The sequence below is a fragment of the Odontesthes bonariensis genome, chromosome 21 (assembly GCF_027942865.1).
Source record: "Odontesthes bonariensis isolate fOdoBon6 chromosome 21, fOdoBon6.hap1, whole genome shotgun sequence".
NCBI lineage: Eukaryota > Metazoa > Chordata > Actinopteri > Atheriniformes > Atherinopsidae > Odontesthes > Odontesthes bonariensis.
This window is the reverse complement of record NC_134526.1, coordinates 18435303-18462541: the sequence shown is the minus strand read 5'-3', so window position 1 is coordinate 18462541 and position 27239 is coordinate 18435303. Positions and strand designations below refer to the sequence as shown.

Below are 27239 nucleotides of genomic sequence, written 5' to 3'. Positions count from 1 at the left end.
GTGGATGATGAATTGGGATTAACAAAAAAAAAAAATCAGACTTGGAGGTTTTCAATGAAACAATCTATGCGTGTTAGGAAATATTGCTAAAAACTGATGGAAGACTGCCAAATATGTTGCACTGATTTGTGGAGTTTTGACCAGTTAAGGATTTCTAGGGCCGGGCAGGTGTTGAATCCCGACTGGATGATGCAGGAACTGGCATTTAAGGCTTAAAACTTAACCCTGGCCCTAACAATGTGATGTTAACAGGCCAACTATGCATTAGCCTTAAACCAGCCAGTCATACTAGCTAGCTTTGTGTCTAAAAACTAAGAGGCCAACTTGTGAGGAGCCAACTTAAATCTATTCCCCTCTTTAGTATGGTTCTTTTAGGTTGGTCTGAGATTTGTGAATTAGTGTCCTTACTGTGCATCGGCCCAGAGAGCACAGCTAATTGTTTCCTGATTTTAAATCCTAATCTTGTTTAGTTGTTGACTTTTTGAAATGATGCTGTTTGGTTGAGTGGTTAATCACACATTTTTCTGAGATATGACAAACTCAGAAAGAATCCCTTTTCCTCTGCTTCAGTCATATTTTTAAACCCTTTTTACCATATTGAAATATACACATGCAATAATTCTTGACTGTTTTTTTTTTTTTAAATCCACTCAAACTGAAATGAAACATCAACACTTAATATTGAGGTATTTTTTTTATCTGACTTTCTTATCTGTTTTGATTAAAAACAGTGACAGTCTTTTTGTGCCGCACTGATCAATGAGTCACGGAGAAAAATCCCATCAATTACATAGTGTAAAGTATTATCCTGTGAATCAATTGTTATCAAAATCCTTATTAATTTGGCAGTATAGTGCTAGTAGTTGATAAGATATAAGAAATTAGTTTGACACCCACTGAGAAGGGATTCCATGGAATTTACTATTTAGGAGGCTCCTAATTGAAAAGCAACATCGAGCAGAAAATATTATAATGAGCTATAATGAAAGAAGATGACAGCAGGGAAAAGGGGGACATGCAATAAAGTGAGAGTTAAAGAGAGGGGAGGCAAGACTGAGTGAGAGGTAATGTAATGATTTGAGAGATGCAGATGGAGTCGGAGAGAGCGAATGTAAATAATTTAGCGCATGTCAATAAGTGTTTAAATGGGTGATGGGGATTTAGGTGCAAATTGGATCATTAAAGTCAATTTGTTTGCATACAGAGCTGCTTTCCCTCAGCACCAAGGGTCAACCACATCACTTCTACTGAAATTAAAGAGCAGCTGAGCAAATCCAGAGTGTTCTCCCAGTGGAAAAGGCAACATTTAGGTAGAGGATGGATTTCAGCGTTTTGCAAGTGACTGATAGACCAAATAAATATCCCTGGAACACTTGAGCCTTAAAAAATCCTTATGAAAATCCACTTAGATTACAAATGACAGGTCTAGTTAAAAACAATTCTTCTATTCAGTAATTGTTTTTTTTTAGTTATTTCTGAAAACATAAGAAAATTAACAGAGGGATCTCAAACTACTTAATTATTCGTCAAAACTCATGTGCAGCGAATATTGATGAAACTCTTAATCATGTGAGTATGCGTCATGTCTGCGACAAGCTCACTGCGACACACTGCTGCGAGAGTATAGCCTACACGGCCCTTAAACATCAGTAGAGACTTTCCCCTGTCCCCAACCTTTGCATGTTTTTTTTCCCTTAATTGTTCCTGGCAACAAGTTCCCTGTGACAGTTCAGATCATGATCATTCAAGGTGAACATAAATTGGTGATATCGCATTTGTAGTGCCAGGAAGTCGGTCAATATGAGTTTTTCCATTTCATTCCAAATCAAATTAATCCTAACATACATTTGAGGCTTTATAAAGGCCTCAGAGTTAATAGATTTTGCCATCTTGAGTCATTTTTCTAAGCTTGTTTTTTTATAAACTATGCCTCATCAGGTCATTTTGAAAGCACCATTTTACAACCCATAATTAAGATTCATAGTGGGATTTAACATTTGGCTTCACACAGAAACCAGCAGTAGCCTTAATCTATATACCTTATACCTTCAGGAAAATAATAAAGTTGCAATATGTGACCAAGCATCTGCGCTTATACAACAGTAAACACATACAGTTCCAGTTGAAAATTTGGGTTAATACATAAAAACAATGGGGACAACCAATCCACAGAGAACAGAAGATAGAGAATGACTAAGCTAATGTTTTTAGTATGACTTAGTATTTAATATGACTACTTTTTGTTTAAAAAGGTAACTGGGGATGGGTTCCTAATACTGGATCTCAATGGAAGTCACTGGATTTTTGGGGGGATTAGATTCTTTGCCCTACTCTTGATCAGAGTAAGGAATGCCATTTTTATACTGTTTCCTTTATAAACTTAAATTTCCTTCAATACAGCATAACATAGAATTTTTAAAGATCAGAGACGCTTAAATAGAGAATAAAAGTAGAACAGCCTGGACTACATTTTGGTCGACGAGTCGTTAACATAAAGATGTACGCAGTGTCAGATTCCTGATCATGATTCTAATTTTGATTTGAAACCTGTTTTGGGAGACTATTAATCTAAATTGTTCTTTCTCACTCACAACATATGCATGTAAAATGTTATACAGTATATCCAGTCCTAAACTGAATCATGTGTTCATGCTGAAGTCTCTATTGTAACATCCACTCAAAAACACATTGCTGATTCAGTGTATATATGAAGGCTGAGGATTTTCTGCTTTCTCGACATAGCTTTAGACTTCTGTTCGTCTCAGTGTTTTTGCCACAGGCAGACGAAAATCCAACAACTTAGCTCAGCGATCTTATTGTAAGCAATGCTTGTGCTGCAACTGTCTAATGAGACACTGCATTTGCTAAACATTGAGGTACAATTCTTACAGAGTTAGGGTCTCTTAGGGCTGTCAAACAACACATTTTGGAAATTTAATCAGTCGCAATGTTCGTGATTTGACAAGTTTAATTATACATGCAATCACAAATTCAAATTTTGTGAAAAAAGAAACGAGCACTCTGTCTGCATCCAGAAAAAGTGAATTAATGATCATTTGACTAAGAAAACATTTGACCTAATCAGCAGAATAAATTCATGGCTTGATTTTCAAAAGAAATTTTACATTTGGCCCTGAATAATAAATTTGTCGACAGCCATTAGGTAACTGTTGGCAACAGAAAGAGAATGTGCAGAAAACACAACAGAATACTCTTAAATGTTCGATGTATTCCAAAGTGAGTAGCAGAGCTTCTACAAGAGCATGAATTGACTTCCTTGTTTGGATAATTACAATGCAGATTGAATTAATGAATGGGTGAGGCTGTCAAACCCATTTGACTTTATGGATTTACAACACCTCAAATGTAATGTCCTTCATCTGTTTTTAAATCAATATGAAAAAACTTCAGTAAATTTTGTTCCCTAAAATCTCCATAAACGTGAGGTCAAGAACAAACAACCTTGGACTCTATGGTTAGAGAGAACTTGGCAAGATTATGAATGACAATAATCACAAAGCTTTCAAAAACTCCAGAGACGGTATTTTTCCTTTGGCCAAATCAAAACTGAGGAGTCGCTAAACAAAGACTGCATTTATTTTGCACCAGTATTCCAGTTTTTCATGTCATATTAAGACTAAACATGTAAAACTCTTTTTCGTGTCACTTTATTCATATTCATATCTTGATTTCACTTCAGTCTGTATGTACAAAGGATGATCAGAAACCTTTGGAAATTGTTTGCAAGTATCTCTGTATCAAGCTGCTATTCCAGGTTCTGCATCTACCTTTCTGTAACTAAGATAAGAAATGTACATGCGTCACACAAAACCGAAATACTACAAACGCCTTTTCATAATCTGGATAGAAGTACATGTATAAACTAAGTTTTACGAATGTAATAGAATTAAACTGATTATGTTGCGTAACTGCTGAGAGTTGAATACTTTCAGGCATGAGAGAACACTGAAACTTCAGTCGAAATGATAGTCCATAAAGATCTGGAAAGTATGGTAATGATATGATGATAATGAGTGCTGTCTTCATTAGTTGATCCAAATTAACTGAATCAGCCACTGAACTGTACAAAGTGGCTACATTCATTTATAATGCAATTACATAATCAATATAGTTACCCTGCACACCAAAGTAAAATGACACATTGTATTTAGTAATTACTGATGACAGCGCATCCTTTTCCTGGTTCCTGTAATAAAGTCACATAACGTTATACAAAACCAAATAGTCGGGGTGTAGTTTGCCTGTGTTTACCTTCATAACATTCATCGTTCCACTTCGTGGCCGCTTAAAACTTGGTTTTGCATGCCTGGCTTCTCTCAGGTGAGGGTCTCCACTCAGAGACATTGGTTAACTTTATGCATTTAAATGAAAGTCTCCCCCTCTCTCGATACTATTCATTTTTACCCCATTTGATCCCCTATCTGTGTCTCATTTCATCCATTTTATACGTTTTTTTTCTCTTGTTGAGCCCCTTTTTATATTCATGATTCTACACTAGCCCAAACTGCCTCTCACATCTTCATCCCTCACCTTTCTTGTCCTTTCCACCCCTCACCTTCCTATCCTCGCTGTCTCCTCAAGCTTCCTGCACTCATCTCTCCCCTATCCATTTGCTTGACATGCACTCATGTGGTGTCACAATCCTTTATCTTTGAGTGGCCTTCTGTTTATGTACATGTGCAAGTTTTCACTGTGTGTGTGTGTGTGTGTGTGAGTGGACAGAAGGTGGGGGTTGAGGCGATCCACAAATGCTCTAAGAGCCATATTCAAATCTCATTTCACACTGCTGAGGGTGAAAAGACTTGACACAGCACTCTGTGAGAAAAAAAAGGAAGCAGTGAGAGGGTGAGAAATAGTGAAGAGAAGAACATGAAAAGAGGCAGGGAATGATGGTGAAGACGGCGCTGAAAGTGGAGATTGAGGGAGAAGGACATGACGTGGGGCGGAACAGAATAATGGCTCTTGGCATTAGGCTACCAACAGTATGGCAAAAGTAGGAGAGGGGGTAAAGAAACTAATAGCACACAGCTATTTTGGAAAAGGGGTGGAAAACAGGGTGCAGAATATCAGAGAAAAAAAAAGAATAGCAGTGACAGTTATCTCTCTGTCAGCAAGCTTCGTACTTCTGTTGCCTTCAGTTTTCTATTCCTAAACATGCATCTGTCTGCCGTCCTCCTTTCTCCAGGTGAAGCTCTACCCCCCTCCCCCTACTCCTCTTTCCACCGCCCACCTCCTTCCATCTTGCACAATGTGTATGTTGATGCAAATTAGGTAATTAGGAAGCCACGTGGCTTCTTTTGAGCTCTAAGGTTTGAGAAGAGGTATAATGACAAACAAAACGGGGCCAGTGAAGGGATGAGGATTCAGGCTTTGGTGTTTGTATGTGCATGTATCAGCATTACTCATGCCTATATTACGATATATATTCCCTTTAAAGTGCTTTATGATTCTGTGGATAAGCAGAAAAGGCTTTTCCATATTCCACACACACAATCTTGTTCCCTGTCTCCTGACTTAGCTTTTTGCTTCTTTCCCCCTTCAGCTCTCCAATCTCTTCTCATCCTTCACCTTCTGTCTGTTACGCTCGCTTTAAGTCCTTCTTCTCGTTTAGTTATTTTCCTTTGTTTCTGTCTGTTCTGTCTCACCTGTCTCCATCAACTGATCCACCCGTTTCACACCAAGCCCTCCAACTTTTTTCCCTCTTTATTAATTTCCCTTTTGTGTTTTTTCCCATGGTTCCCCTTTATTTTGCCCACACACGCCTCTGTCTTGTGTTTACCTGTCCCTGTCATTGTTCAATCATGTTTCTTTCTGTCTATTTTTGCCCAGAGTTTATTTTATCTTCTGGTCTCTACAAACTTTGTTGTTAAATGTGTTGACAATTTGCTTGTCTAAAGAAAAAAATAAAAGGAACATAATGTATATGATGACTCATAAATTGTCAGTGATTGTGAGACAAATAGTGCTCCATACTGTCTGAGGAATGTATAGGGTTTTGAAAGGTTGCATTTATGCCAAAGCATGATTTTCTCCTAACTCTACAACTGAAACGGTCGTTGTTTAAGATAAAGCTAAGTGGAAAGAAAGCCTCAGTTGAAGTCTCAGTTGAACATTCTGAAAGTATTTCCATTGAAATAAAGCATAAAGAAAGGCAATTAGCAATTAATTGAAAAACTACAAAGGCCAACAAAAATCCCCCTTTGGACGTGATGGAGGACATTTACCGAGGGGCATGAATCTAAGAGGCCTTATACACCAAACCAGCAACTGACCGTGACGCCTGTCTGGAATGTTGGTGACATTGTCAACATTGTAACATTGTTAAAATTCTTTCTTTATTTTTTTCTGTCTTCCGGGTTTTCTGTTATTATATATTGTATGCACTCCCTCCTACACTGGCTGGCTATCTTTTTATTGCACGGCATGGATTGTCTGGCTAGCAGTTGATGCTATGCAAATGCTGTTTGTTTGCCCATTACTGGTAACACAAGGGGAGCTAGCAAAGGTCCTCTTGTTGCTGCTCACTCTTTAGTTTGGTGTGAGAATGCCTTAAAACTTCAAACTAAAGGCACATTCATGTAGTTTTCATTCTGTGTTTATTTAGTTTAAGGCAAAAAGCTACCTGATAAAGTTCATGCACTAAAAATACTTAGTCATATTTAATAGATATGTGTGGTTTGCGCAGCGAGACATTATCCTGATTTAGCAGAAGTAGTTTTTCTTCCTCATTTCCTCATTAATTTTGAATTGGCAGTGCCTCTGTGCTAAAGAGGCGCTCCAGCTTGCTTTCTTGTGTATTTTGCTGCTGTTTGAAAACCTACTACTGAATATGCACAGCTAATCCACTCCTTACATATCACATAGAAAAAGATTTGTACAAAGTGCTGTACTCTGTAACCCGCCTTGGACAGGTCTCTCATTATATGTGAAAAAGTTTTAAAACAGTCCGCAGCATTTGTTTACTACTTCTGAGGGGCATCATAGACCTGAACAGAACCTCTCCCACTCCCCCAGCCAGAACAACTGCTTTGTCTTAACCCTCTGAGGTCTATGATCACGCTGGCATATATCTAATTATATAGTTGAATTAAGTATTATATAATCTTTCTTCAACCAGCACATCATTTTCAACTATCGCATACCTCCACAATGTACGTCTTTATGAAGTCATGCTTATGTCAGATAGTTATACAAGACCAGTCTGTATCCTACCATCACCTTCACCAACCCAGAATGTTTAGTAGAGTTGTTTGTTGGCTAATATAACATGTTCTTATCAAGCATCCAATTCAAGGCCTGCCTATTCCCTACCTCATGCTTACAAGGTGATAGCCTTCAGCATGCCATTATTCTTCTCCTTCTCTTTACCTGTTTTGCATTTGTCATACCTGTTTCCTATTGTTTCTTCAGATGTGCTGCCAACTCAAATAAAAATACATGCAAGCATGTGCATACTGCATTGGCACAGACACACAGAATGCATCGATGATAGAGCAGGAACCATGAATATGGAGATCTGACACGCACACACATGGACACGCACACGCACACCCGCTCTGTCAAGGCAGCTCTCATTTCTCAAGCATGCCTACTCAGGGTTGATATCAAGGCTTTGTCTGCTCTCTCTTCGTCTCATGTCCTCCCTCACACAAAGCTACATACAAACACACACTTGTGCGCATACATATCACCTCACGCCCTTTCTCCCTGAGTTTTTAAACTTTGCATGGCAGCTTCCTGTCAGGGTATGAAAGCTGTGAGAAAGAGATTTCTGAAAGGACAGACAGACAGTGAAAAGACACAGGGAGAAGAGATAAGGAGTGCTGACAGATGTTCAGTTCAACGCATTTTGCCTCTCAAAGGGGAAAAGAGGAATGGGTCTGTCGTTACCTCTCCTCCTCCATCACTTGTGCTTCCCTCAAACCTTTGTTCCTCTCCACCCCATTTTGTTTTCCCATGTAAAAAGCCCACGTTAACCAGAACTTCATTCCTTTGATCTTAAGGCAATAAGCTTTCAGGTAATTTCAAATATAATACAGTGAGACAGAATAGATTTCCAGCCCCTCACATACATCCGTGCTGCATATTGCAAGCAGCAATGTTGTTAACAATTCAGTTAAGTTTAAGGTGAGGAGGCAGAAGCTGGCAGAATACAGCTGAAATCACAAAACCCTGTCTTTAACAGGGTCACACAGCCCCTCTTGCATTCTGAATGAGGAAGATGATAGTGCTTTTAGGCACTGAAGGAACACGTGTGACAATGACGTGTCACACCCATGTGTGAAGCAAAGGAGAGAATATTGTGGGACAACAAAATATGTGATGGAGGGCAGCATCTCTCTCACACACACACACTGCGCATTTAATATATGTGCACCTGCAGCATGTGCAGTGGTCTGTCTCTAATTTGAATTGATTGTCTTCAGTCCCCGTGCTTCTGTTGGTGTACACAGCAAAGATCGGACTACTGCTTGATCTGCTTTGGAAACGCATACAGACACATTTGCACAGTCACCGCAGCTAACCAGGCGTAGTAAAAGCTCTGGCACATCAACCTATAAGATTGACCATTTCTCTTATTTGGCACGCTTACAAGAAGCTTTCTCTGCCTCACACATGGGCAGTCAGAGAGAAATGCATGTCATTTATCAGGGTGAACGAATGACAGCAAGAGCTCCAATAGTAAATCATTGGCAGCATTATTGCACCTTTCCTCCCTCGCCAATATGGATTTGTGTTGGGAAACTGGGGGAGTCTGTAATAAATCAGTCAATAACACCCAGAAGTGCGTGCAGAAATACTTCCACAATGCATGGGTAGAGCTAAAACGCTAAAATCCACTTTCCCAAATCATTTACACCAGCTCATATACATCAGTAAAGATAATGAATGTGCAGATAACTGGTCTGTGACAGGAGTTGAGTTAGTCTTAGACGGATCAGTTGCTGTGTCAGGTCTTTCTGCTCTCCTCTCATTTTGAATCATGGTAAAAAAAGGAAAAATCAAGAGAAGAAATATCATGCCACTGTCAGAGACTCTTAAAGGTTCAGTGTACACTATTTTTACAGTACACCAATTATTTGTTATGTTAAGATATGATAATGTAATGTTCTCAGGAAATTGTCAAACTTCTTCTTGGTGTTTTGCAATCTGTCCTGGATTTATTTTTGTGGCAGCAGGTTCAGACCCAAACACATTTCAGTGCATGTGAGTCTGCCATGCGGTCAGGTGCTGGCAAACTTCCAGATTTTCTGCTACAGAAATAAAAAAAAATCTTTGGCAAAACGGATCCAACAAAGTGAGGTGTAAGACTAGAATTCACACTATTTTTTGTGTAACAGAGAGAACTGGCAGCTGCTTGAGGGGGTCTAACTTAGGTTTTACTTTTGCTTTTGGCTCTGTTTGTTTTAGATGAAATTCAGTTTCTTTTTTGCAATACCCAACAGAGTCTGTTTTATATCAGATTAAAATTGCTGTGCAAAACGTTCTGCCAGGGCACAGTCCACCATTACTCAGATAACGGCTTTTTACTGTAAAGACTAGCCATGAGTATGAAATGTCAACATGAACTTCACTTGCTTATCTCATTATAATAGCCAGTGCAATACAGCTGTGCCTGAAATTGAAACAGGTAAAAGTGAGAATGCAGGGTAGAGCTTCCACACACATTGTGAAAATTTAAAAGCATTCAAGCTGAAAAATCATTTTTTTGTATGTGAAAAAAATAAATACAAAACTGCCAAATTACTGAGTGACTGTTCATAGCCGGAGTTGCCAGGCTATCTGAATGAGTCAATCCACCTCCTACCTTGCTTTCTTTATTATGTTGAGTCCATCCTGTCCTCTGTCTTCCTCCACCCTCTTTGTGCTGTCAACCAAAGAGACTGTCCTCCTCCTTCTTAAATGTGTCCATGCGGCGTTTGTTCAGCAGATACAGCCGATGCCCAGCTATAACCAGCAGAAACAGTTTGCATGAAGGTGGCAATCATTTTCCAAAATAATGTATTGTAGCCCTTACCACGATTAATTCCTAACCCTGACCAAATTATAATATTGTCAAAACCCAACCTGGAAGAGACTAAAGTGCTCTGGTAAAGTGCTGTTGTGGTGTTGACAGAATTGTGATTTTCTTGATCTTACATCACACAAAGGCTGTTTAAAGGGGCAGTTCGTAACACGATGTTGTTATTGAAGGGTATGAACAAATCACCTACATGACCATTTCAGGTGGAGGACTTGTTGCAACCAAACAGCAAACATGAAAACAAAGAGCAAATTTTTGGTATAGTCTAATAAAAGGGTATAAAATGATCCTTATCAATTTATCATGTTATTGTGACTGATTGTTTGGGGGGGGGGTGCAGTAAGTCAGGTAACTGTTTTTGTACATTAAATACAATAAAGCCCAGGCTCAATGTGGCAACTTTTCTAAAACTAAAGTACATCAGTCAGTTGGCAAGGTGTAGAGGAAGCTCAGGAAGAGCCAGAGAATCAACATTAAGAATCCATCATCATGATTTTTGAGTTTAGCTGGCAGCTTGTTACCTATTTAAGTTGTCGGGTCTTGCTATCACGCCACAGTCCAAATGACTTTATCACAAACTGCATATGAACTGGGACTGGATAGTGTAGTGCTAAGATTGCCACCTTTCATATGGGTGACCTGGGTTCATATCCCTTGCATGAAAGTTCCTACCTCCAGTAGGGGTCCTTTGGTAGGGGTCCTTACCCTACCAGTGTAAGTTACTTTGGATAAAAGCATCTGCCAAATGGATAAACATAAACATGAACTGTTTCTCTCTGTTATACCCCTGGTTAGTGTTTCAAGCATGCACTGTGTGCCAATTTATTGGACTAGCAAAAAAAAAGATTAGCTTTTTATCCCATTTTGAATCAGGCTAAATGGTTACCTTGTAAAGTTTTTTAATTAAACGGAAGTGAAACTGAAACTGAACTAAAATAAAACGTGTCAGATGACGTGATGAAAAGAACATGAAGATAACATTGGTAAAGTATGAAAAGTGACATTATAGTGTTCTTGTTCTGTAAATACTTCTTCTGTACTCTGTGCAGTGAGCCATGATCACATTTATAGGTTCCAGTCTCCATTTAACTCTCTCTTGATCATTTCTCACCCCGTTAGTCCTACTCTCAGACCATTCATTTTTGGTATAAAACTTCAACTGAAGTGTGACCCAAACAAAGCTGTTAGCATGATGCTAAAAGCTAAGAGTTGCCACTAATGGCACAAATCATTTCATTAGTGTCAGCAGTGGCTTTTCACAGTGATGGTAAGGATTTACAAACAGCAGTCATGCTGCCTTAAATACACAAAGACATGTTCAGTATTCAAATGCTTGGTAAGAGCTGAGGCTGTTAAAACAGATTAAACCGCTGAGGCCACTGCTTTAGTGTAATCCACTGGCAGCAACTCTCTAAAGATGATTTCTGATGCAGAGCTCAGCCTGTTCTTCGTCATAGAAAGAGAGACGCAGTCAGAGAGAAGTTTGGAAAAAGAGTGAGATGTAGTTTGTAACAGTTTGCAAGGGGGAGAAGATGGGAACAACAAAGAGGTGGAGGGAGAGGATGCGTAGAAATTTAGATAGATTACGTAACTCCAAAGAAAGATAAAAGAAAGAGGAATAAAATAGAATGCATTTGACTAAATTATCTTGAATTTACTTCCGTACTCAGTAAAGCTGTAACCAGTTTCATAAGATGTGTGCTCAAATGTGCTAAAAGCTTTGTTAGAGGACAACAGACCAAGACGAAGATGAAGAAATAATTTGATTCTGTGCAATCGTAAAGGTAATTAATAATCTCCAATTCTTCACTGCCTAATTATAATGTGGCTGATGTTGCTCATTTTGATATATAAATATTTATATAAATGCAAAATGCATTGTGAGAAGGTTCTTTAAAATGCAACAATAACCTAAGCTTGTAATTTGTTAATTTGTTTTCTGTTTTGAAGCTGTTATAAGTGAAATGAGCAAAAGCTAACATCCCTGGTGGTATGCAGGTGCATCAGTGCCCATGGATCACTTTGAAGTGTGTCAAGGTATCAGTGGTTCAGAGGTGTGTTGGAGAAAGATACGGCACCACGGAAACAATATTGTTTCCGAGGAGATCTGTGTTGTTTTCAGCATGACATTGTCAGGATTAATTCTGTAAGACTTCCAACATGGTGGCTTCATAGAGATATAGTGTGTATGCTTTACTCCCTGCCGTCCAGATTATTTCCTATTCAAATATATTGGTATGGAACATCATGAAGGAAATAGAAAATAATGTCCTTTCTACCTGTGTTACTTCAGTTGGAAAAAAAAATAGAAAATCTTAAACTCCCACATGGTCATCCAATATGCAGAGTCAGGAAAATGCTGTTGGAAGCTGGAGATGGGCTCGACACCCATATGTCACCTTATTAACTGAAATAACCCAGACAGTCTGGTTGTCAGAGTAACAAACTATTTCACTGCAGAGCTCATGGATATCTTTAACCTTTTCTTGACAAAAATTTGACACGAGCTCAGAAGTCTGAATTTGGGATATAAAACTGTCATACAGTGCAGCGATGCAGGTTTCTTGCACTGAATTATCAGCAGTCCTGCTTCTGCACGGAACTGATTAAAATCTACGTTAACACGTGTTTTTTAGTTATTCTAACACAGACAAACAAAAGAAAATGATTATCCCTATGTAATATGTGTTGTTCCTTTATTCTCAGTGTTTACAGCATGTTGTAGGAAAGGCCTTTTTGTGCTCATGTTGTAGAGCACATGCTGTTTAATGTGCATTGCAGAGCAGCATTTCCCAAACATTTCCTTCATCTTGATGAAGGATTTTGGAGGGCTTAGCTTTACTCTTAGCCTACAGTTATTTACATAATTAAGCCTTGAGTTGTGTTCAGTGTAATCATTGTTTTAATATTTGCTATATTTGTTTGTTGCCTTTTGGAGTTAAAACCTAACAAATTACAAAGTTTTGGATTTATTGAACGCTATCACAAATAGTGTTGAACAATGTACATCAGGGTACTGCAGCTGCAGCAGCCATGCCACACAGATAGAGTGATTAAGCTTTTCTTTTCTTCTGCCTCCTCATCAGCTCTCTTGCCTCACATCCTCGTTGATCTCATTGCTTGTCTTCATTCAGTCATTTTGTCATCTCTTGTGCAGTCGTCTGCATTCTGTTGCTGCCATCCCATTCAAAATGAGCTAACACTTTCTTACATTAACACACAGTCTATATTGTATAAATATCTAGATTCAGTATCTATATTGTCTTCACCAACTACACCAAGTCAAATTCCTTGTAAGTGCAAACCTACTTGGCAATAAACTTGATTCTGATTCTGATTCTGAAATGGTAGAATATCTCACTTTCAACATCTGATTTGTTTTGTACCATTGTGTATGAAATATTGGTTTATGAGATCTGCAAATCATTGCACTCTATTTCTATTCACATGTGACACGGTGTACCTACTTAAAAAATAGGATAGGAAACTTATTCTGTTGTTCTGTATTGCCTTGAAGTCTGGTTAAGTAATCAGCTGTAGTAATCTGTTCAATGGAAAATAATGTCACAATGATGCAGAATGTACTGTATATTGAACAATGATTTGAAACAGCAAGGCAGTGGTTGTTCTGAGCCTTCTTGTGAAGTTTGTCAGAACCAGTTGACAACAAGCAATATGACTCTTACATCACGGTCAACAATGCTCCTAAGCTGACGCATTGAGACATAATAATGACCCTGAACTAGACATATTAAAGTTTACTTGGCAAGTTAAAGATGCAGAGTGAAGATTATGATCTTCTCCATTATGCGAGAGGCACGTTTATCACATTTAGAGGGCAAATTTATAGCGCTGTCAAAAAGCAAGCCATCACACTTCCCTGTTAGTTGCTGCTTTTAAAATGTATATTACTCCATCAATGGATATGCTTGTAGTCTCATTAATATAGCAAAGTGTTGTTTTGATCACTCAGCAGTAGGTGTCAAAACTGGTTTGCAAATTCTGGCATTAATGAGACAGGGAGTGTGTCAATTGTTGAAGTGTCTGCATAGCATTTGCACAGACCTAAATTGCCACCTCAAGGGATATTTGCCCTGAAGTGACTCTTATAGCATTAACCACCGTCTGTGTTTGAGTGGACCAATGGAGCATCATGCTTCTTATGACGCAAACGCACACCTCTGGGACATACCAATCATCAGGGATATCTCTTGTGTGTTCAAATATGGTCCATCTTTTCACTTTTTTAGTGCAGGCATACACCAATGTGTGGACTTAGGTGTATCAGATCTGTGTATTTACAGCTGATAACACTGTGCCACGTTGACCGTGCTTTGAAACAGTAGGAGAATAAACTGAAGCAATGCCAAGGCAGCTTGCAATCTTAACTTATTTTGACCGCCAGGCTGTTTTGGACTCAAATTATCCAACACACAAATTGTCAAACACGTATACAGCGCAAATCATACCCGCTTTTTTTTTTAAGAAAAACATTAATAATTAAAAACTGCATCTTCCTCTGCAACTTTCCAAACCAGTTTCTGCAGCTCAGAATGCAACATTGTGTAGCTTTTAATAACTTCCCCCTGTATAAACTGAGGATTACAGTCTATTCCACAGTGTGTAGATACACAATCAGTCCTTTTCCAGATGTCCTGATGTTGCTCACAGTTGAGTTGTCTTCCGTAACTGAAAATTGAAAAACAACCTTTTCCAATTCTAATTTCTTATGTATCGGGAGATGATAAAGAATCATCTGGTCCTCACCAGCTCTTAAATCTAGGCAATTTCAACCTCAGATGAGAAACAACATATGGTATTTTCACAAGATGCCATTATCTGTTGGGTAAAGTAATCAAGCCAAAATGCAGAAGCAGTGTGTAAATAACTAATCACACCCCATAAATTAGTTGCTCGTAGAACCATTTCTAGCAGCAAGAACTTGATGTAAATCTTCTTTGTATGACGTTCTCAGTCTCTTACCTCACTGTTGAGGAATTTTTGCCCACTGTTTTTTAAGTTGCATTAATTCATTGAGGTTTACAGGCATCTTTTATTTTTTTGCTTATGGTCCTGTCACAGCATTTCAATCAGACTGAGGTCTGGACTATGACTGGATCAAAGCATAACCCTGATTTATTTCCCTTTTCATGCCCCAGTTTTAGACCAGCTTTAGCTTTTGGACAGATGGCCTCACATTTGACTTTACAAACAGAAAAAAAACAGAATTTTTAGGGCTTCAGGGTAAGAATCATTGATGTTCAACAAGCTGGAAAAGTTATCAAAACAATCTTTGAAGAGTTTAGACTCCATCCACAGTCAGATTGTGTAAAAATGGAGGTACATAATTCAAGACCACTGCTACCCATCGGAGGAGAAGAGCCAAGAGCAAGGCGTGTAAAAGTCCTATAGGTCAGAAAGAAAATCCAGAGTAACTGGTACGCTAACTAAATGCCTCTCTAACACTGGCTGATGTTAATTTTCATGAGCCCCTTATCAGGAAAACGATCAACAACATTGTGCATGGCAGAGCTGCAAGGAGACAGTCACAGCTCTCCAAACAGAGCATCGCTGCCCATCTGAAGTTTTCCAAAGAGTATGAAGACAAGCAAGAAGTCTGTTGTGAAAATGTTATGAAGGCAGATGAGACCAAACCCTTTCTGGTTTGAATGAGAGGCATTATGTTTGGAGAAAGGGAAACATTGTATTGCATAAAGACGTTATCCCGTCTGTAAAAGTAATGATGTTCATATGATAAAGTGGACCTATTTTGTTGTATCTGGGCCATATTGGTTTGTGATCATCGATGGCGCAATGAACTCGGAGGACGGCTTAAATATTCAGTCTTAGCAGAAACTGTGCCATGCAGCGAGACAAGATGTGTACACATGACATTTACCAGCATTAAGGATCTATGAGTCAGTGATAATGGAAAATTTGTCTGAATAGATATATGACAAGTACAATCATTTTGTCTCATGTTTTTACCTTGATTCTCACAATCTACTTTTAAGATTTGTGCATAAATCTGATGATGTTTTAGATCACATTCCTGAAGAGAATTCAGAAAAATCTTTTAAGGGTCATAAACAGTCAAACATAACTGTGTGAGCTTTGGGAACATTGGAATCGGATTTTCATTTTAGGCCACCAGTTCCTTATCTTCAGCTTTGTTCTGAGCTCATTGAGTCACTCAGTAAGATTTTTAGAATTACTTTCATCCCTTGGGCATTCAGTGTGACATTTTCGATCCCTGTGAACACTCAGATAGGACCGAAAACACTTTATATTAAAGTATTTTGTATTCAGCTCGCCCATATGAAAGACTGAAAGGAAGAATGTGTTGCTCAAACCATTTGGGCTATATTTTTGCTGTTGTTTTCCATCCAGCCTCTTCCTGCGTCTCTCAGACTGTCGCAGTGAGTGTGTGTGGGAGGGGGAAGCAAGTTTTTCCAAAGCTCATCACAGGCCTTAGCTCATAGTGCAGCTAAATGAGTGACTGTATATCCGCTACCCCAATTAAGGGTGCTAATGTGCGAGAGCCTGTATGCTGAGAAAGTGTGAATGTGTTCTGTGTGTATGTGTCAGTGCTGAGACATCATTTAGAGACTTGTGCGTCGTCTATCTCCAAAGCTCTCCAGCTCAGCTTCTGTGTCACACACATTCATCAGTCGTCATCATTAAACACAAAAAAACAGAGGAGGCTTACCCGACCCCCAGGAAAGAACCACAAAAAAGAAAAAAAGGTGATTATCATTGAGCAGAGAAATTAGATAAACAAATCTTAGAGGATTGTGATATTTTTGATGTCTCTGCCACACACACACACACAAACATCAACACAGAGAAAGTCTTAAACAGGGTACACACACAGGAGCACATCCCTTTCAACCATTTCTGCAGAGCTGTCTCCGACTTAACTGTAGTCGCTGGTAATAGCTGCAAGGTCTCCCTAAGAGGCTTTGTCATGGGAAATAAAGCACAACAGAGTAAGAATAAACTTCCTTCCTCCACAGGAAGCAGCTGTTGCTATGGCAAGGCTGTTTTAAATGGGCAGCTGGAAACGGACGAAACGGTAGACGGGTTGAGACACAACATTTATTAGCATGGTATTCACGAGATAATACATGGACACTCACGAGCCAATGATCACAAAGCAGTTATATACCATGTCACTGTGTGTGGTCGGTGACTCCCTCCACTTTCTGATGTCTACCTAGTTCAACATCTTGTCAGAGGATTATCTCTGAAGCTGTAAGAGATTCAGCCTACTGAATCACTGCTATCCTATTTTCTTAGCTTGTAATGAATAGCCTTTAATATCATTACCCTATAAAAACCAAGTCTGCGTTCCCACTGGTACTTAATCCTACTGTGGGCTTCAGTGCAAACAAACACATCTACTGCTGCTTGCACACATACAAAGGAAACCACACCTACACACATTATCTGATTATGGCCATTGCATGAAGATCTGTAGTACTAAATGTGAGCACTCATGCATGATCTCATGGTTTAAAATACTAATGCAGCAATCTAATACATGATCCTAATCTCACATTTACATATACATCATTGCTAAACAAGGATATATTGGTGTGTGTGAGAGAACAAGAATACGTGTTTGTTTATATGTGTGGGTATATGTGCAAGATTGCGCATATGTCCAGCTATACACACATTAAGCCTTCGCTTGGCTGCTTGCCTCTTGTCAGCTGCCTTCCTTGGCTGCCAGTTAAAAGTATAGCAAGTCCAGTGTGTTATTATGCATTCACTTAGGCTGTGGTTGCTACTGGACAACTTCTTAGCCGGCCTGCTATTTGGATGCATGTGAGAGCTGGCTGAACCAAAATAGCACGTGTCATTCTGTCCGTCTTTGCCCGTTTCAAAATTTGTTCTTTTTTTTTTGTTATTGAACCATCAATCAAATATGACGACTTTTTTTTTACCAGCAACATATATATATTGTCAAGGAATTTTCAATGCACGGTGGAAGAATTGAACAAAGTCGTTGCAGTCTTCATAGATTTATTACATACACAAAAACATACACCATGCTCATTTCTGAACATGGGGAGATCTCCAACTGAGTGGCTTACTGTCAGTGTTATATAGGCTGACAGTAACTGATAACAGGGCTCATTCCACATCAGCCAATCAGCACAGTTGCTCTTTGCACTGCTATGTTGAAGAATTGTTGAATGGACACATTAAGCAAACTGAGACTGTATGACTTCACTTGTGTGTGCTTGAGTGTGTTTTCAGTCCAAAGAACCAGGACTAAAGTGACTTACTGTTCATCACTCAGGTTGACACAGGATGTGCATGTGATAACAGATAAGAGTAATGATGCATTTAATCAAATCAAATCAAATCAAACTTTATTTATATAGCACCTTTCATACTAAAGAAAAAAGCAACACAAAGTGCTTTACATAATAAAATCAGTAATAAAATCAATTCAATTCATAAACTCACACACAACATCACACCGACAACCACACTGCACACATACTACCCCCCCACCACCCCCAACATGAGCAACATCAACAACAATCAACAACAATCAACATTAAAATCAACATTAAAATCTGGCTTGACGCTGAAGCGAGGAAACGGTATCTTGGGGATCTGTCCACACCGGGAGCCAGAAAGACTACACAATGCTTAGTCACACGTTACATACACACGTTAGATTGACAATGCAGTAAACAGAATAATAAAATTCCTTTACAATATCTATATATATATATATATATATATATATATATATATGTGTGAGATTTGTGTGATTCATTCTGCGAAAATGTGAATCTATTCGTGAGCAAAGTGGTTGGAGATGGAAAGCTATTTGCGCCCTTCAACACTGCAGTGGGGTTAAATGATTTGTCAGTGAATGTGCAATGGCTGTTGACACAGATTTACTCTCCGTTATCGTACACCTCAGTGTGCATGAGGTGATTGTTGTCAGTAAAAACCTTATTTTCTCTTAAATCGTGAAGTGTTTCTTGGATGTTTCAAAGTGTGCAACGGGCCACTGAAGCTAGAACAATCAGAAAAGTGCCTGAGAGTTGTGCGGTGATTTTATGAGCTTTGTAGTTATGTGTGTATTAGATGAATATTAGGAACATTACACTAACAATTGAACTGCTATTTTTAGTTCTAGTAACCCCAGTGTCACTCCTCATTGTGTTTCAGACCTCAGCTGCGTTACCATGACAAGCGAGGAGTGTCCTGTGCCGCTGAGGAGCATTTCCTCAGCAGGGCCAGGGCAGAGTGAGGAATACAGCTCGGCGCAGGCTGATGACGATGACATCATCGCAGAAGTGGGTCCAGGTGATGACGTCACAATCGGCAGTGACCTAAGCACTTTCGTGGTGCCCTTCCCCGAGCTGGCGCCTGTGGTCTTCTTTTGCCTCAAGCAGACCACCTGTCCTCGCAACTGGTGCATCCGTATGGTCTCCAGCCCATATCCTTTCATTCACTGGGGGAAATTAACCTTGAACATGATTATTGCATATCCCATTATCATATTTTATTTCACAACTGTAATCTTTCAGTAGTGCTTATAGATTATCTATATGTTCTCTTATCCCCTCTTTAAATCAGTCACATCATTCTGTACCTCCTCCCTTCACTGACACTCACTTTGCCTATGAAATTCATTTCCTTTCACTCCACTACCGTTTCATTTTTCCCTTTACCAACACTGATGCTTTTCTCTCCTCTACTCCATATCTGCTCCTCCCTTCTAGAGCCTTTTTTCTGATGATCCAGCACTGCTATTATTTTTCACTTACTTGTGTCACTTCTGGCAACTATATTCTGTGTTTACACACACATATATATATATATATATATATATATATATATATATATATATACACATATATATATATATATATATATATACATATACATATATATCTTTTTGCCCCACAACATACACCATCAACTCTTAAGACTTCGTGTTGTGGATTTGCAACCACATTACAGGGGTCAGCCTGGAGTCTTCTCAAAGTAAGTCTCTTTGACATCCTTACAGAAGTGCAACTGCAGCAATCACCGTTGCACTGCTTAGACGATGTAATTTGCACATTTGTGTGCATGCACATCTGTGAGTGAGCTGCTGTGTATGTGCCTTCAGCTTGTGCTTTTCTCGTCTCTGACGACACTGATAGTGGCAGTGGGACTAAGGATGATCCTCTCCACATTGGGGACAGACAAAAACACTGGCCTTTGTGCTGCACTGCTGCAGTTATGTGTGTGTGTTCAAGAGTTGATTTGTCTGTAAGCTGATGCACACCGCTAATCTTATAGTGGTGTTCTAGTCATAGAAGGTATTGAGCATTGTGTCTTGACATTTTTTCGGTGCAATTACCCTTATGAATAGTGCAATTCAACATAAAGTAACTACTTTTATTCACTGTTCATTGTTTATCATCAAATTTCTTAACAGATAGTGAATGTATTTTCAGATAAAACACTACTTACCCATTTGATTTACAGGCAAATGTGCAAACTGTGGGTTTCTTAGATGAGCTGATTTCTCCCTTACATTCTCCTTCTTGAGTCGAAGCAAAATCAGCACAAAAATCTGAAATCCTTGGACATTTTCATAGTTTTGGCTCTGTATGCCACCACAAGAGATATGACATTAAATCAGAATGCAAACTCAGATTTTTTATCACGGGCTTGAACAAACTGAAGTCTGAAACCTACGGACATCACCAAATATTGGGTTACCTTTCTTATAAGGCTTTGCAAGGCCTTTACTAGCACAGCCCAGTCTCACCAATTGTGAAATACGATCTACTGTCCAAGCATCCAATAGTAGTAGCTTCACAATCTTGACTTAAAAGTTGTGAGATGTCACTGTTTTGGGAAGCAGTTGTTTTGTTTCATGTAGTGTGTCGAGTCACAGAACCTGCAGCAATAAGTATTGAAAACACCTTCCACCCTGTCCTTCCACCCAACATGGTATTAATGTTCTCAACCTGGCAACATTTGACATCATTATACTTTGTGACAGTGTTGGAAACGTGATCAGAAGCGCAATGGAAGCAGTATCACATCAGAGAAATGAAAAAGGAACATTTCATTAATCTACAATTTATGAGCCCGAACTGTAAAATGACCACATGGACCAGCATGCGTAGATTACAATCTGTCATGAGTCTGCATTGTCTGGAACTGTTTGCAGTTTGCTGTTGGTGTTTTTGCATTTAGTTTTGACATAAGCATGTGAATTGTTGTCATATTAGGTTGAGATCAGAGGTCCGTTTCACGAAGCAGGTTTAGTGAAAACTCTGAGTTGGTTAACCCTGAAATGAGGGAAACCCTGAGTTTCCGTTTCACAAAGGGAGGTAACTCAACCCCGAGAAAGAGGGGTAACTCTAGCCTGTTTCGCAAAGAGAGGTAACTTAACCTCTCGGTCAGTTACCGTAGTAACAGACTAACCTGGTCGGGACCAGGTTTTATTCAAGAAACCTCGAGTTTATCTCCGTCTCCGCCCTCTTTCAGCCACACACACCATTTGATTTCCTCATTCATTCAGTCAGCAGAGTGAGTTCTTCTACTTCTAGAAGTCCATTAGGCACAGTAGGAGACGACTTTTTTCACGAACATGTCCTTTTGACAACGATCCCGTGGATGAAGGTGCAGCATTATTGCGCAGAGAAATAAATATTCGTTGGAGATGGTTATCAGACCGCGCATAGATTTTTGCATTTACAGACAATTATCTTTTTGAGCGGCACCATCAGAATGTGTTGGGACAAAAGAAAAAAAAGACATAAAAGACAAATAAATATTTGTATGAATAGGCTTAAAAAATACATATAGGCCTATTATATTTTATAAAGGCACTCGTGTCTTGGGGGTGGATTCCCTCCGGGGATTCCCTCAGCCACTGCCCTCCCGTTAGAGGTGGTGGCCACCACCCGTTTTACGGGCATCTGCCTTCTTTGTGTTGGCTCAGTAGAAGTCTGTGTTAGTTTAAATAGGCTTAATTATTTAACAGAACATGATATAGATGCTGACTCTAAATTGTCCTTAGGAGTGAGTGTGAGTGTGCATGGTTGTTTGTCTCGTTTGTCTCTATGTGGCCCTGTGATGGACTGGCGGCCTGTCCAGGGTGTACCCCGCCTCTTGCCCATTGACCGCTGGGATAGGCTCCAGCCCCCCCGCGACCCGACTGACGGATTCAGCGGTGTATAGATAATGGATGATATATATGAGAAGACATAGTTTATGTGTGTGAAAACATCATTATGTTGGGAATAAAATAACTGCACAGTCAAATAGCCACTTAATATTTATTTTACAGTGTAAAACATGATCAAAATGAGGTACCTCCATGCCGAGGTCTCACCTGTTTGAACAATGTTTTTATATTTCATCTTAAAGGGATACAAGGTAGTTTAGCGGCAGTATAGCGATCTCTATTGGTCAAACTGAAATTCTACACTGTCGTAAAAATGCCCACCTGTACACACCCACTAACTAAACATCGTGGCGAATGCTGCCGTTGTGTTATTTAGTCAGTGCAGTTAGGTCATCTGATTCACAAGTGTAGACTGCCCACGTAAGATACTATAATCAGAGATTTTCTGAAGAGAGAACTCAAGATAATATGCTATAATCCTGTTGCTGGAGGAAGTGGCCGGGGACAGCTCGTCTGGGTTTCTCTGCTCAGGCTGCTGCCCCGCGACCCGATCCCCGGACAAGCGGCAGATAATGGATGAATGGATGGACTGTTGCTGATCTTGAATGGGATTCTTCCCTCATCATGGTGTATTCGTGGAGTGATTCCTTTGTATTAGCAGACACTTACAAAAATTACATCTTAGACAGATGCGCGCAGGCACTACCAACACACGCCGCAATAAACGCAGAGTAGACAACAATTCTTGTTCGGATCAAAACGCTATTCTTATTCTAATCAGGTCAGTCCGTGTATTTCTGAAGCTAGGCTACGTCTCGAACTCAGGAGGAATTAGAGCACCGTCATCACCTGTCTCTTTGTGATCTAAAACGCAGATCACTATGGTAGATGAACAAGATCACGCTTGGAGAAATTTCACAAAGATGAGAAGTGCCAACATCGAACGTTTCATTTTCAGTCTGTGAAAGGCAGAATAGGAAACGCTTGGTGTTGGCTCTTTAACGCAAGCGAACACATAGCCTACAACTACAACTAGCATACAGTACCTAGCTAAGTGCCGTAAACACAAACGACTCTTCTCGTGCATCACGACACTTCAGAAGCGGGTCGCTCCTGCCGAAGTTACATATGGGATTTTCAGCATACAGACCCCTGTTGGGAGCGAGACAGGCTTCATTCGCTTACCATTGACTTGTTTAACCTTTTGTTAAACTCCTGAAGGCTATAATTTTAGGTGAAAATGCTACCTAGTGCTCCTTTAAACTGCTTCCAAGTGCGCTTCTCCCCCGCGGGATTGCACCTAAATGAAATACATAAATGGGCTACCATTCAAGCAGTTTCCCTGTAATATTGTTGTGATTGCAAAGGACTACATTTAAACTTACACTTTTGCTGCTGCAACGGTGTTGCACTTATTTCTAAAAACGTATTGAAACTCGCCGTATGAGCGCATTAAGATTTCCAATTCGAGGTTGGTGAAAAACGTAGCCCCTCCTCTTCCCACGTTGCCATGGTGACTCGTCGAATCGGGGCTCCATTGATGCTGGCTTTTTGAAGTTGTGGCGCACACGCAAAACTCAAGGTGAACCTACTCAGAGTTGACTAAACTCACTCAAATCAGTGTTTCTGGAACCGAAAACTCAGAGTTTTCTATCTCAGAGTAGATCAACTCAGAGATCAGGAATAGACTCGGAGTTGGTTGAACCTGCTTTGTGAAACGGACCCCAGGTGATTAACTTGGTGGTCACAAAAAAATTCCACTTCTTTACCTTAAAAAACTTTCTTGGCTTCGTCTACAAAGTGAAGCATCGTCCACTCAACTTGGCGCCATTTTGCTGACGCTGACAGACAGAATATCCTGTGTCACATCATCACGAATCTTTAGTGCCCTTGTGCCACAAGAAACCATGCATGCCCACAGCAATAACATGAATAAGAGTTTTATAAAAATATATCAAGAAAATGGTGCTATTCATCAAAAGTGCTACACAAAATAATCCTCCTGATGACTTCCCCTTCTGACGGTTAGCACCAAGATTGCAGTAGATATTTTTTTCTCATATTACTGTCTATATTGTTTATGAATATAATTGTTTGTAAGTAATTATACTGATACAAAATCAAATATCAACTTGAGTTTATGCTTCTTTGTAAAATTGCAAAAGTACAATAAGTGATTGACCATAAGTCACTTTGCACTCGCTGTTCTATGTATTTATTCAGATGGACTTGTGTTTTAACCACCGTGCATTTAGGATACTGTTTAAAATTAGATATGTTTGGTTTATTTAGATTTACATACGTTTGGGTGTGAAATAACAGGGCCAGACTGTTTGCAGTGATATTTGAATTGAAAGAAAAGACTAAATTGATAAAACTGAATGACCACAAAGAGATTTTTCTCTCTTGAAGCGAAAGCCCATCAAATATCGTTTAGCTCAAAAACCCCATCCATTTACTGCTCGCCAGCAAAAGGAAACTAATACCATAGTAATAGCCTATGTCTACATTACAGACAAACAGATGGCTGAGCAGAAAATCAGTGAGCAAGATGGAGAGTGTAGTAAGCAGTCAGACAGACAAAACTGGACAGCGTGGCTCTGTTTTCCCTGTCATTCTGTCTTTGATGTTTGAAGGAAAAGAGGTTTGAGAAAGAGCTGCTACTCTCAGCTGGCCTGCATACAAAGATACAAACTGCAGAAAAGGGAAGAAAACAGTATCGCAGAATCTTTGTGTTTGACGTTCGGTGCGCACAGACAGTGATTTGCACTTGTGTGTGTATTCACTGTGCTGAAGCACTTGTTGGACTGCTTGTCAAAAGCCGTTTTCGATTATTTGAAATACTTAATTACAAGATCATGGCACTTTGAAATGATTACAAAATGAGTATCATTTTACGGTCATCAAATAGTGTTTTGCTTGTGCTCGGTGCGATGTATTTGAGGTCAATTTTGTTTATATGTGTGTGAAGGGGAGAGGGCAATAAGTGGTTGTTTCACCATCTCTTGGCAGATCAATAATTCTGTCCACCACTCAGAACTGTGAGAGCGACGCACGTATATACAAACGCACACACACACACAAAACATTGCTCTCCCACGCTTGCCTACAGCAGAGCACCTGGAGCACCTCTCTATATTGCACCCCACTCACATCCTCTCCCTCTCTTTATTCTAACACTCTATAAAAATAATCCCTCAGAGTTGGACCCCATTTTCTCACTGCTTTCAAACTCACTTTATTAATCTTGTAAATCCTATCGACATATTTGACAAATCAGATTTGCGTCCCATTAAAATCTCGCCGAATGGGAATTCTTTACCGCGTCATGCATAGTAGATGTTCGAGCATGTGCTTGGATATACGGACGGGTGCATGCATGCAATGTCATGCAGAAAAGTTTTGGCATCTCAGGTCAAGAGATTTCCGCTCTCAGATCAGACCTTAAGCTGCCTGTTAATACCTCTAACTCATTCACAGTAACTATTAGGAGAATGCAAGTTTCAAATGTTCAGAAATACTCATCCAACATGAAGTTAGCATTGTTCATTCACAACGGCAAGGTTAATGATTCAAACTACAGTTTTTATGTTAGCGTAGGTTTTCTCCATGTGGTCCATTTTTCTTCCAGAGTGTCTGATTCTGAACCTGTCATAAGAACAGTTGTGCATTATTGGATTTCTTTGATAGGCCCTGTGAGAGGCTGGTGACCTTTTTAAGATGTAACTGGCCTCTTGGCATTGGCTGAACAGCCAAGTATATATAATAGAGATATGAATAGACGGATACTTTGTTTTCACAGTTGATAATGTAACACAAGGTATTTAGCAGAAATAAATTAGGTCAGGGTTAAAACTGTTTGACAAATATGATCTTTTTGACAGTCATCAGAGGAAAACCTTTGCGGTGTCCCTACCACTAAATGATCATTCAAACAAACCTGATGCACTTTGGAAACCAGTCACAATGATCAAGGTAAAATAGATATTTTTGGGCCAAAAAACTATGTTTGAGGATAAAACTGTGGGGAAGAACATATCACTAACCGTAAAATCACAAGCTTACAGTGATTTCCAAAATACCACCTTTACGATTTTTCCAGATTTTTAGTTTCACTTCTCTTCCTGTAACTTAATCAATATATTCTCAAATTAGCAACTAAAAATTCATCATGGGTCATAACTTTCACTTGATTAATCAGTTGAATGGCAAGAAAAGACTTTCATTCGTACAATTCTGAGTGGACAGTGAATTACATCTTGCTGTTCAGCCATTCTGTCGCATTGTCTCTACAGGGGGATGATTATCTCTCACCAATGATTTATTTTACAGGTCAGGCTGACAGCACGTCAGGTCACTCATACTCTGTTATGCCTCTGATAGCACAATTAAGGGCATCCAGAGTCACCTGACTTGTCAGCAGGAACTCATTCGAGAAAGATTTTTTTCCAATCATGACACAGCTAACTGTGATGATGATTTTTGATAAAAGAAGATTATTCAAGTTTAAGGATTCCAACATTTTTATGTGTCAAAATAATTTCGAAAAATTCACAATACTTTGCATCTAAATGAAAAATGACTTCTCCCCATTGTATTACGGTCAGTAATAATGATTGCAAAATGGGTACGTCGTATGCCACATTTTTAAGCTTTGTTATCAAAGTGGGAATGCAGAGTAATTACTTGCAGTGCATAGCAGTTTAAGAAGAGACCGCAGTTGGGTTGTGAGAAAGGACAGCATTGATTGATGTGTAGCTCAGGGCACTTTTTCTTTGCCTGTCCCAACATCATTACAACTGTGGGCACGTTTCCACTTTCCTCTCAATATCTTCCTGTGATTTTCTTTTCTAAAATTGGCATTTTCTGGCCACCCTCGCATCACTTTATTTCTTTGGCTCTTTTCTCCCTCCATCAGTCCCTTTCCTCATGGTTTCTATTTCCTTCTCTTTTTTCCCTGAATAGTTTGGTGCCAGTAAACTCTACCTCTCCTCACTTTATCTCACCCTGTTCCTTTATCCTTTGATT

At 39.4% G+C, this 27239-nt stretch overlaps 1 protein-coding gene across 2 annotated transcripts in view; it reads left to right on the top strand.

Moving 5' to 3' along the window:
- Nucleotides 1–27239, top strand: part of LOC142372066 (voltage-dependent T-type calcium channel subunit alpha-1I-like) — a 184505-nt gene that overhangs the window by 26577 nt on the left and 130689 nt on the right. For both annotated transcript variants that reach the window (XM_075454847.1, XM_075454846.1), the window contains exon 2: nucleotides 19244–19514. In XM_075454847.1, the coding sequence (XP_075310962.1) occupies nucleotides 19261–19514 (254 nt within the window). In that variant the 5' untranslated portion in view covers nucleotides 19244–19260. The remainder of the gene's footprint in view (nucleotides 1–19243; nucleotides 19515–27239) is intronic.